A 12,821-nucleotide genomic window follows, 5' to 3' on the forward strand; every position below is an offset into this window, starting at 1 on the left:
AAAACTACACTTCTGTTTTTAGTTGCCTACTTGCTTTTAGAGTAGTAATTCCCTTTATTTTTCTTTCAGTTAGTTAATCAAGGATTAACTTTAAATAAAATAAATGAATACATTATTCTTGTACATCTATTGCAGAAAGGCTCTGACCCGCTACCAGATGCTTTTCCGCCACCTGTTCTACTGCAAACATGTAGAGAGACTCCTGTGCAACGTGTGGATCAGCAACAAGGCTGCCAAACAGTTCTCACTGCATTCCGCCAAATGGTAACTGTCTCTGGAATGCTGGCATAAAAATGTTTCCATTTCTTTTACATCTTCAGTAGTAAAGCAATTTCAACTCTTTAAAAGACGATGCCCATCTGTACTAAAGATATAATTGTAGATTTGCCTCCCACCAAACAGCACTGTTAAAGGTAGCAGAGCAGCATGTATGTGCTAAAGAAAAGCTCACCCACATGATCATTGGATCTGCATAATATGTTATGTCTCTCAATGATTTTATTTCTTTGCATTTCATTTAGAATGCAACTTGTGAAAATACTCAACTGAATATTCCCCTATATTAGTTAAGCTAAGCACTGGACTCCTGTAATATTGTTTGCTGGAGAGAGCAGTGTTTACAGTTAAATCTTCATATGCATAAAATATCCTTTACAATTATTTTCTCCTGATACCAGATCTGTCTATAGTTTTTCAGTGTATTTGTATTGTACTTATTTTTTGGGTGTAATCTGTGAAGTAAACCTCCAGGCCTGTCTCTAAATCATCTGATAACTTTAGGACAGTAATCTCGGCAAAGGTCATCCCTTTTCCATTTGGGATTAGACAATCAGGATGATTGGATGCTATGTTTCAGGTTTGGGGAGCTGTTGCTCTTCTGTGCCGTCTGCAGGACTTCTGCTCTCAAGATGTCAAAGCTCTCCATCAGTTGTCTGTAACGCAGCAGTTTTAAATGCTGTAGTTATGGCACAGCCTTTCCTAGGAACAAAGCCTAGAAATATTCAATTGGAAAATACCATACGGCATCACTAGGGAGGCACCAGGAGATCATGGTGATAATTCCCTGTCCAGAAGTAAAGGTTGCAGAAATCTTGGCAGTGTTCATAACAAGGATGGAGAACTGAGAAACAATTGTCTCAGCAGGCATGCCATCTCCCATCCGTCCCCTCAAGAAGTATTTATACATTTGTATCTTTCTTCTGCCCCCATCATCTTTCATCTATATCCATTTTCTCCTTTTTTATTTCATTTTTTGTCCCCACCCCAGCCCTCTTCCCTTTCTCATCTGTTTCCCCTCTTTTTCATCTCTATCCACTCCCTCTCTTTCATCTGTCCGTTGCCCCCACTCATCTGTTGGCCCCACCTCTCTTTCATCCATTACCACCTCTTCCCCACCCCATCCATTTCTCTCATCTCTGTCCCTCCAATTCCCCCACTCCATGTTTGTCGATGTTTCCCTTCTCTTATATCTCTCATAAGTGCACCCACTCAATCTCTTAATATCATTACCCATCCACCTACATTGGTGGGCCTGCGTACCACGAGTCGGGGAGTGTGATCACTGTGTGACCTGCGAGTAGAGGCATCATCCGATAATAGTGCTAGCTGGAAGAGTAGTGAGGTTGTTGCTGTGTCTAGCAAACAGCCAGTGTGGGCTGTGAAGGGCAATAACTCTCTAATGTGCAACTGATGATTTAATATATATGTACTAGTTGCCAGCCCGTCAAAGTGATAGAACAACATAACAGTAATGTCAATGCAAACAGCTGTGCACGCCTGAATGGAGCAATACTTGAATTGCTCCGTCGGGTGCCATATAATGGCCGACAGCGTGCAAAACACTTGAAGTCTCCGTATAAAGGTGAGGAGCAGCGTTGGCCTTTTATTATATAGGATGTGTGTGTGTGTCGCTCCCTCTCTGCATTTTTTTTATTCTTGCTGTTCATTAGTGGTCAGTGAAAGCTTGCACATGTAGCAATTTGATATAAACGTGTTCTTAATTAGCAGTCAAAATTACTAAGTTGTACACACACCCGCCCAGCGAACGCCCAGCCACGCCTGCGTTTTTTCTGCCACGCCTGCGTTTTTCCAAACACTCCCTGAAAATGGTCAGTTGCCACCCAGAAACACCCACTTCATGTCAATCTTCCTGCGTTCGGCCGTGCGACAGGAATGTTCGTTAGACTGTGCAAACCCAATATGCTCATTGTACCTGTACGACGCGCCTGCGCATTGCAATCATACACATGCGCAGAAATGCCGATTTTTTTTTTGCCTGATCGCTGCGAACAATGGCAGCTAGCGATCAACTCGGAATGACCCCCAATGTGTCTTGGTTTTTCTTTGTCATTTTATGCTATTTTGTTACATGTGCCCTTTCTTATTCCCTCTCCCTCTGTATCACCAGGTTTGCAGGAGCATTTACCCTCCGACAGAGGATGTTGAACTTTGTACAAAACATTCAGTATTATATGATGTTTGAGGTGATGGAGCCAACATGGCATGTTCTGGAGAAAAACCTCAAATCGGTGAGTAGCACAGTAAAAAAATACCTGGTCTTTATCTTACCTTTAGCGTAAATTACACTATTGCTATTACTGTAAAGAACTTAAAATCGAAAATACAAACTGGCTTACATTGCCAGCCTCTGCTATGGGCTCCATGCAACTTATTAGGTGTTGCTGATGGAGCATATAGGAGCATTTATCAGTCATTGCTGCAAATTGGTTATCATGGAAAATAACAATTTTAACCACTGCAATAAAAACATTTTTTTATTATTGTTTACCAATAAACACTTGCAGGTGTACCTGAGGATTATTCAGCTGCCTATGCAAGTTTTTTCCAAAGTGTTAAAGCCCTTGCTGTAAAAATGTCACAGTATTTCAATTGCGTCATGATGAGCCAAATAAACCTATAACTAGTAATTAAGTATAGTCTTAGAATATCCAGTAATCAGAAACTGAATGGGTCTTGCATGGAAAGGCATGGGGCCTAATTCAGACTGGATCGCGGCAGCGATCGCAGTCTGAATCCCTATGTGGAGTGCGCGCACACCCCGGGAGTCCAGTGAGATGTTAAAAGCATCTCAGGGCTGCGATCGCCTTTTGCTTGATTGACAGACAGAGACAGTTGTGGGGCGGGAGGGGGGCGTGCCAACGGCCGTTGCGGGGTCAGACCGTGGCGGCTGCGTGATGCCACATGCTGCCGCTGCGACCCGGGATGCAACAACTAGTGGCCTGCCAGCGTGCATAAGCTGCGCAGGCAGGGAGCTACTCAGCAGGTGCAAAAGCATAGCACTGTGTGATGCTTTTGCACCCTTGCAGGGGGGGGGGGTGTTAGGGCCTGACATGCTGGGAGGACTAGCCCTGTGCTGGGCGTCCCCCCGCATGTCTGTGACTGAATTACCCCCATGGTCCAGGCAATTGAACAACAGTCTAGTGCAGTGATTCCCAGCTTTGGTTCTCAAGGCACACGGACAGTCCTGGTTTTAAGGCTAGCCATACTTCAGCACAGGTGACTTAATTAGTTCCTCAGTTATTGTGATTTCTCTGACGTCCTAGTGGATGCTGGGACTCCGTCAGGACCATGGGAATAGCGGCTCCGCAGGAGACAGGGCACAAAATTTAAAAGTTTGACCACTAGGTGGTGTGTACTGGCTCCTCCCCCTATGACCCTCCTCCAAGCCTCAGTTAGGTTTTTGTGCCCGTCCGAGCAGGGTGCAATCTAGGTGGCTCTCCTAAAGAGCTGCTTAGAAAAAGTTTGTTAGGTTTTTTATTTTCAGTGAGTCCTGCTGGCAACAGGCTCACTGCAACGAGGGACTTAGGGGAGAAGAAGTGAACTCACCTGCGTGCAGGATGGATTTGCTTCTTAGGCTACTGGATACTAGCTCCAGAGGGACGATCACAGGTACAGCCTGGATGGGTCACCGGAGCCGCGCCGCCGACCCCCTTGCAGATGCCGAATAGAGAAGAGGTCCAGAAACCGGCGGCAGAAGACGTCTCAGTCTTCATGAGGTAGCGCACAGCACTGCAGCTGTGCGCCATTGCTCTCCGCACACTTCACACCAGCGGTCACTGAGGGTGCAGGGCGCTGGGGGGGGCGCCCTGGGCAGCAATGTAATATACCTATTCTGGCTAAAATATATCACATATAGCCCCTGGGGCTATATGGATGTATTTAACCCCTGCCTGGTTCCAAAAAAACCGGGAGAAGAAGTCCGCCGAAAAGGGGGCGGGGCCTATTCTCCTCAGCACACAGCGCCATTTTCCTGCCCAGCTCCGCTGCGAGGAAGGCTCCCAGGACTCTCCCCTGCACTGCACTACAGAAACAGGGTAAAAACAGAGAGGGGGGGCACTTATTGGCGATATTTATAATATTTGAGCTGCTATAAAGGGAACACACTTATTAAGGTTGTCCCTATATATATTTATAGCGCTTGGGTGTGTGCTGGCAAACTCTCCCTCTGTCTCCCCAAAGGGCTAGTGGGGTCCTGTCTTCTATCAGAGCATTCCCTGTGTGTCTGCTGTGTGTCGGTACGTGTGTGTCGACATGTATGAGGACGATGTTGGCGTGGAGGCGGAGCAATTGCCTGTAATGGTGATGTCACCCCCTAGGGAGTCGACACCAGAATGGATGGCTTTGTTTATGGAATTACGGGATAGTGTCAGCACGCTACAAAAGTCGGTTGACGACATGAGACAGCCGGCAAACCAGTTAGTACCTGTCCAGGCGTCTCAGACACCGTCAGGGGCTGTAAAACGCCCTTTACCTCAGTCGGTCGACACAGACCCAGACACTGACACTGAATCCAGTGTCGACAGTGAAGAAACAAACGTATTTTCCAGTAGGGCCACACGTTATATGATCACGGCAATGAAGGAGGCTTTGCATATCTCTGATACTGCAAGTACCACAAAAAGGGGTATTATGTGGGGTGTGAAAAAACTACCGATAGTTTTTCCTGAATCAGAGGAACTGAATGAAGTGTGTGATGAAGCGTGGGTTACCCCAGATAGAAAACTGCTAATTTCAAAGAAGTTATTGGCACTATACCCTTTCCCGCCAGAGGTTAGGGCGCGCTGGGAAACACCTCCTAGGGTGGATAAGGCGCTCACACGCTTATCAAAGCAAGTGGCGTTACCGTCTCCTGATACGGCCGCCCTCAAGGATCCAGCTGATAGGAGGCTGGAGAATACATTAAAAAGTATATACACACATACGGGTGTTATACTGAGACCAGCAATCGCCTCAGCCTGGATGTGCAGTGCTGGCGTGGCTTGGTCGGAGTCACTGTCTGAAAATATTGATACCCTGGATAGGGACAGTATTTTACTGACTATAGAGCAGTTAAAGGATGCATTTCTTTATATGCGAGATGCACAGAGAGATATTTGCACTCTGGCATCAAGAGTAAGTGCAATGTCCATATCTGCCAGAAGAAGTTTATGGACGCGCCAGTGGTCAGGTGATGCGGATTCCAAACGACATATGGAAGTATTGCCGTATAAGGGGGAGGAATTATTTGGGGTCGGTCTATCGGATCTGGTGGCCACGGCAACGGCCGGAAAATCCACCTTTTTACCCCAGGTCACCTCCCAGCAGAAAAAGCCGCAGGCTTTTCAGACGCAGTCCTTTCATTCCTATAAGAACAAACGAGCAAAAGGACATTCCTATTTGCCCCGAGGCAAAGGAAAGGGTAAGAGACTGCAACAAGCAGCTCCTTCCCAGGAGCAGAAGCCCTCCCCGGCTTCTACAAAGGCGTCGGCATGACGCTGGGACCTTACAAGCAGACTCAGGGGCGGTGGGGGGTCGCCTCAAACATTTCAGCGCACAGTGGGCTCACTCGCAGGTGGACCCCTGGATCCTGCAGGTAGTATCTCAGGGTTACAGGTTGGAATTCGAGAAGTCCCCTCCTCGCCGTTTCCTAAAGTCTGCTTTGCCAACGTCTCCCTCCGACAGGGCGACGGTATTGGAGGCCATTCACAAGCTGTATTCTCAGCAGGTGATAGTCAAGGTACCCCTCCTACAACAGGGACAGGGGTATTACTCCACGCTATTTGTGGTACCGAAGCCGGACGGCTCGGTAAGACCGATTCTAAATCTAAAATCTCTGAACCTGTACATACAAAAATTCAAGTTCAAGATGGAGTCACTCAGAGCAGTGATAGCGAATCTGGAAGAAGGGGATTTTATGGTGTCCTTGGACATCAAGGATGCTTACCTTCATGTTCCAATTTGTCCTTCACACCAAGGGTACCTCAGGTTCGTGGTCCAAAACTGTCATTATCAGTTTCAGACGCTGCCGTTTGGATTGTCCACGGCACCCCGGGTCTTTACCAAGGTAATGGCCGAAATGATGATCCTTCTTCGAAGAGAAGGCGTCTTAATTATCCCTTACTTGGACGATCTCCTGATAAGGGCAAGATCCAGAGAACAGCTGGAGGTCGGAGTAGCACTAACCCAAGTAGTGCTCCAACAACACGGGTGGATTCTGAATTTTCCAAAATCCCAACTGATCCCGACGACACGTCTGTTGTTCCTAGGGATGATTCTGGACACTGTTCAGAAAAAGGTATTTCTTCCGGAGGAGAAAGCCAGGGAGTTATCCGATCTAGTCAGGAACCTCCTAAAACCAGGAAAAGTATCTGTGCATCAATGCACAAGAGTCCTGGGAAAAATGGTAGCTTCTTACGAAGCGATTCCATTCGGCAGATTCCATGCACGAACTTTTCAGTGGGATCTGCTGGACAAATGGTCCGGATCGCATCTGCAGATGCATCAGCGGATAAAATTGTCCACAAGGACAAGAGTGTCTCTGCTATGGTGGTTGCAGAGTGCTCATCTGTTAGAGGGCCGCAGATTCGGCATACAGAACTGGGTCCTAGTGACCACGGATGCCAGCCTGAGAGGCTGGGGAGCGGTCACACAGGGAAGAAACTTCCAGGGCGTGTGGTCAAGCCTGGAGACGTCTCTTCACATAAATATACTGGAGCTAAGAGCAATCTACAATGCTCTAAGCCTGGCAAAACCTCTGCTTCAGGGTCAGCCGGTGTTGATTCAGTCGGACAACATCACGGCAGTCGCCCACGTAAACAGACAGGGCGGCACAAGAAGCAGGAGGGCAATGGCAGAAGCTGCAAGGATTCTCCGCTGGGCAGAAAATCATGTGTTAGCACTGTCAGCTGTGTTCATCCCGGGAGTGGACAACTGGGAAGCAGACTTCCTCAGCAGACACGATCTGCACCCGGGAGAGTGGGGACTTCATCCAGAAGTCTTCCACATGATTGTGGTCCATTGGGAAAGACCAATGGTGGACATGATGGCGTCCCGCCTCAACAAAAAACTGGACAGGTATTGCGCCAGGTCAAGAGACCCTCAGGCAATAGCTGTAGACGCTCTGGTAACACCATGGGTGTACCAGTCAGTGTATGTGTTTCCTCCTCTGCCTCTCATACCAAAAGTACTGAGAATTATACGGCAACGGGGAGTAAGAACGATACTCGTGGCTCCGGATTGGCCAAGAAGAACTTGGTACCCGGAACTTCAGGAGATGCTCACGGAAGATCCGTGGCCTCTACCTCTAAGACGGGACCTGCTTCAGCAGGGACCGTGTCTATTCCAAGACTTACCGCGGCTGCGTTTGACGGCATGGCGGTTGAACGCCGAATCCTAAGGGAAAAAGGCATTCCGGAAGAGGTCATCCCTACCCTGGTAAAAGCCAGGAAGGAGGTGACTGCACAACATTATCACCGCATTTGGAGAAAATATGTTGCGTGGTGTGAGGCCAGGAAGGCCCCGACGGAGGAATTTCAACTGGGTCGATTCCTACATTTCCTGCAAACAGGATTGTCTATGGGCCTCAAATTAGGGTCCATTAAGGTGCAAATTTCGGCCCTGTCGATTTTTTTCCAGAAAGAATTGGCTTCAGTTCCTGAAGTCCAGACTTTTGTAAAAGGAGTACTACATATACAGCCCCCGGTTGTGCCCCCAGTGGCACCGTGGGATCTTAATGTAGTTTTGGATTTTCTCAAATCCCATTGGTTTGAGCCACTCAAATCGGTGGATTTGAAATATCTTACATGGAAAGTAACCATGCTACTGGCCCTGGCTTCAGCCAGGAGAGTGTCAGAATTGGCGGCTTTATCGTATAAAAGCCCATATCTGATTTTCCATTCGGACAGGGCAGAACTGCGGACGCGTCCTCACTTTCTGCCTAAGGTGGTTTCAGCGTTTCACCTGAACCAGCCTATTGTGGTGCCTGCGGCTACTAGCGATTTGGAGGATTCCAAGTTGCTGGACGTTGTCAGAGCATTGAAAATATATATTTCAAGGACGGCTGGAGTCAGAAAATCTGACTCGCTGTTTATACTGTATGCACCCAACAAGCTGGGTGCTCCTGCTTCTAAGCAGACGATTGCTCGTTGGATTTGTAGCACAATTCAACTTGCACATTCTGTGGCAGGCCTGCCACAGCCTAAATCTGTCAAGGCCCATTCCACAAGGAAGGTGGGCTCATCTTGGGCGGCTGCCCGAGGGGTCTCGGCATTACAACTCTGCCGAGCAGCTACGTGGTCAGGGGAGAACACGTTTGTAAAATTCTACAAATTTGATACCCTGGCTAAGGAGGACCTGGAGTTCTCTCATTCGGTGCTGCAGAGTCATCCGCACTCTCCCGCCCGTTTGGGAGCTTTGGTATAATCCCCATGGTCCTGACGGAGTCCCAGCATCCACTAGGACGTCAGAGAAAATAAGATTTTACTTACCGATAAATCTATTTCTCGTAGTCCGTAGTGGATGCTGGGCGCCCATCCCAAGTGCGGATTGTCTGCAATACTTGTACATAGTTATTGTTACAAAAAAATCGGGTTGTTATTGTTGTGAGCCGTCTGTTCAGAGGCTCCTACGTTTGTCATACTGTTAACTGGGTTCAGATCACAAGTTGTACGGTGTGATTGGTGTGGCTGGTATGAGTCTTACCCGGGATTCAAAATCCTTCCTTATTGTGTACGCTCGTCCGGGCACAGTATCCTAACTGAGGCTTGGAGGAGGGTCATAGGGGGAGGAGCCAGTACACACCACCTAGTGGTCAAACTTTTCAATTTTGTGCCCTGTCTCCTGCGGAGCCGCTATTCCCATGGTCCTGACGGAGTCCCAGCATCCACTACGGACTACGAGAAATAGATTTATCGGTAAGTAAAATCTTATTTTAACCAGTTGTGCTCATTGATGGTTATCTTTACTGTCAGTGTGTCTTGAGGACTGAGGTTAGGAAACACTGATCTAGTGCTACTTTGGGATCTTATGAAGCATAATTGGTTAATTGATTCATAGTGGACAAGGAATCCTAAATGATTGTACATGATTGCTACGGGAGTGCGTGCCACAAAAATGAAAGAAAGTTTTCCTAGAATGCCTTTCCACTTTCCCACAGGCTTCTAACATAGATGATGTACTGAGCCACCACACTAGCTTCCTTGACAATTGTTTGAAGGACTGCATGCTTACCAACCCAGAACTTCTCAAGATCTTCTCAAAACTTATGTCCGTATGCGTCATGTTCACCAACTGCATGCAGGTGAGTAGCCTTCGCTTACTTGATCGTTCAGTGCAGTACACAACAAAATAATGCCTTATAAATCGTAGGATTAATAAACATCTCAATATTATATTTTACAGATGTCCAGCCTTTTAGAGGAAAACACTCAGAGGAAAACACAGCCTTTAAACATTTAAAAACGTTATTGAATTTCTGGTTCATTTGTGTATTTTTTCACTTATTTAGCTTCAGGCATCTCCTCTAGACTAATGTCCTTCTTTAGCACTAAATTGAAGCTGTGCAGAATGGTAATGGTGTAGTCCGGTGGTTCTCCAGTCATCAAGTACCACCACTAGTTATGTTATGTGGATTTCTCCTGCTGGGTCCACAGGTTATCCACAGGATAACATTGGCATATGAGGTAGCGACAGCGGATTGGCACCAAACGATTAAAGCTTTCGGCCTCCCAAAATGCAACGGGCCCATCCCCATATCCCCGCCTCCTGGCTCAATTCAGTATTTTGTTTGGTGCAGCAGTAGCCGGACCATGGTCAATGGGCTGCTGATTTTTAGCAGCCATAAGCTTTTTTATTTTATTTTATTTTTATAGTCTTACTATTTTTTTTCAGCGATCTTTCTAAAAAGCGTCTTATACGTACCTTAGAAAGAGTCGCTCCAACAACTCCCCGCTGGGTCGCAACAATGCTTACCCACGTGTACAGTACTGTTCCGGCGGGCGTCTGTGTAGGGCGTACTAGCAAGTCCAGCAGACGTTACCAGGCTGTGGCTGGAGCATGGGGAGAAGGTAAGGCATCGGCCCCACTTAGTATGGGAAACGCGAGAGACAGCCGCACTGTTTCGGGATGGAGACTACTGAACAGTCGCTGACGCGGCTGCCACTACGGGTGCACCAGCGCTAGGCCTTAGTGATTATAGGCTCCAGGGGTAGTATGAGGCCGTGATCCCTAGGGTTGCTGTCAGCAGTTGGGAGTAAGATGCTCCCTTGGTCGCCCCTCCCCCCAGTTCATGACCAGTTTCTTCCGAATTTCCCGCCATGAACGGAGTTCCCGCTTCCGTCTAAGATGCTGTGTATCTAAAAGGACCCAGTCGCAGCGTAGGCAGCTGTATGACTGGTGCGTCGGTGTTCACTGTAGGTTCACGGGGCGGTTGTGTATACTAATAGCGTCTGGATCCACTCAGTGTTCACTAACGTATTGATCGATCCTGGAAGCGGGGTGAAGTCTCCCTGTATCCCACTCTCCTGAGCCGGGTAATAGAGCACTAAATCTCTATCTACCTTTGGTACGAATAGTTGGATAAGTGCCTGATGCATATGAGTCTGTAAACTATTGCTGCCGTTTTCTTTCGCTTTGCGACTGAATATGTCTAAACTCCTATATAAGGTAATGCAGTAATATGTTTCTCCTACATACTTGAAATGTATCTGTAGTTGATTATGTGCTCATATTGCTTATTATGCTAATGTATAACCTGTGACTGATTGCTAGTGTGATTGCTGACTTTACTGTTTTCTGTCAGTTTTCTGTGTATTCCGATCCTCAATGCTGATGCAAAGCAGGGAGGAATCGGATTGTATGTCACTTTAACAAATTTTTAAATGATTGCAGTCACAATTTGTGTAGTTAACACTGTAAAGGTGTGTGATTTATTTAACATGTCTAAGAGAGGCAAGGGTGAGGAGGATACACTCTCCATAGCAGCACCAACACTCATGTCATGTTTGTCTTGCAAAGCTGGGTTAACCTCTCAGGATCTGGTTCAAAATAGATTATGTGCAAATCATTTTAGCTTTCACCAAAGCCTCTTGAATAATCCGAGGCAGGCACAGGTTCATGTTGAACCCCCACGGGCTACTTTTGCACAGCACAGACATTATCCAGTATAGCTGAGCGGATAATGCCAGCTCCTATACCAGGGATAGGTTACCCTATTAACCCTTACATGCAACATTCCACCTGGGGGTTTTCATATCCAGTACAGGAATCGGCAGCCTCTCAACAGAAACAGGCTGAAAGGCCAGTGGTAAATAAATCACTTAGACATGAAACAACATCTTCACAATCTACACGTTTCAGATGAGGACTCATCGCAGTCTGGGTCTGCATACAGAGACGAGGAGGAAGGCCTCAGCTCAGTGGACATTCCTGAGCTATTTAGTGCTCTGAAAGCCATTCTATCCTTGGAAGAGGCAGCAGAGCCTTTGTTAAAATCTAAGGCACCTGTGTTTAAACGTCCCAAAATAGTTAGGACTGAGTTTCCTGGGTCAGAACAGCTGACAGAAATAATGCAAGAGGCTTGGGTTACACCCAGTAAGAAATTTAGAATTCCAAGAAAATGGAATTCCCATTTTCTCCTGCAGGGTCCACAGGGTATCCACAGGATAACATTGGCATATGATGAAGCGACAGCGGATTTGCACCATACGGTCAAAGCTTTTTGGCCTCCCAGTATGCAACGGGCCCGTCCATATATTTCCGCCTCCTGGCTCAGGCAAATCAGTTTTTTGTTTGGTGCGGCATGAGCCGGACCATGGTCAGAGGGCTGCTGGTTTTTAGCAGCCATAAGCTTTCTTATTTTATTTTTTATAGTCTTACTGTTTTCTCTGACTGATCTTTCTAAACAGCGTCTTATACGTATCTTATAAAGAGTCGCTCCAACAACTCCCCGCCGGGTCGCGCCAACACTTACCAACGAGTACAGTGCTGTTTCGGCGGGTGTCTGTGTCAGATGAACTAGCAAGTCCAGCAGACGTTACCAGGCTGTGGCCGGAGCACAGGGAGAAGGTAAGGCATCGGTTCCCCTTAGAGGGGGAACGCGGACACAGCCGCACTGTTTTGGGAGGAGACGACCAAACAATCGCTGACGCGTCTGCCACCTAGAGTGCATCAGCGCTTGGCCTTAGGGATCGTAGGCTCCAGGGGTAGTATGAGGCCGCGAGCCCTAGGGTTGATGTCAGCAGTGGGGAGTCAGACGCTCCCCTGGTCGCCCCTCCCCCCGGTTCATGACCAGTTTCCTCCGAGTCTCCCGACATGAACTGTTTTTCTGCTTCCGTCTGAGACGCTGTGTACTAAGTGGACCCAGTCGCAGCATAGGCGGCTGTGTGACTGTTGCATCAGTGTTTACTTGGGCGTCTGTGTTCACTGTAGGTTCACACACTAATAGCGTCTGGATCCACTCAGCGTTCGCAAACATATTGATCGGTCCTGGAAGCGGAGTGAGTCTCCCTGTATCCCACTCTACTGGGAACGTCAGTATGGGTAAT

At 47.5% G+C, this 12,821-nt stretch overlaps 1 protein-coding gene across 2 annotated transcripts in view; it reads left to right on the plus strand.

Moving 5' to 3' along the window:
* Nucleotides 1-12,821, plus strand: part of TUBGCP2 (tubulin gamma complex component 2) — a 132,611-nt gene that overhangs the window by 69,165 nt on the left and 50,625 nt on the right. For both annotated transcript variants that reach the window (XM_063958630.1, XM_063958629.1), the window contains 3 exons: nt 136-264; nt 2,408-2,528; nt 9,434-9,577. In XM_063958630.1, coding sequence (XP_063814700.1) covers nt 136-264; nt 2,408-2,528; nt 9,434-9,577 — 394 coding nt within the window. The remainder of the gene's footprint in view (nt 1-135; nt 265-2,407; nt 2,529-9,433; nt 9,578-12,821) is intronic.

Source organism: Pseudophryne corroboree, chromosome 3, assembly GCF_028390025.1.
Source record: "Pseudophryne corroboree isolate aPseCor3 chromosome 3, aPseCor3.hap2, whole genome shotgun sequence".
NCBI lineage: Eukaryota > Metazoa > Chordata > Amphibia > Anura > Myobatrachidae > Pseudophryne > Pseudophryne corroboree.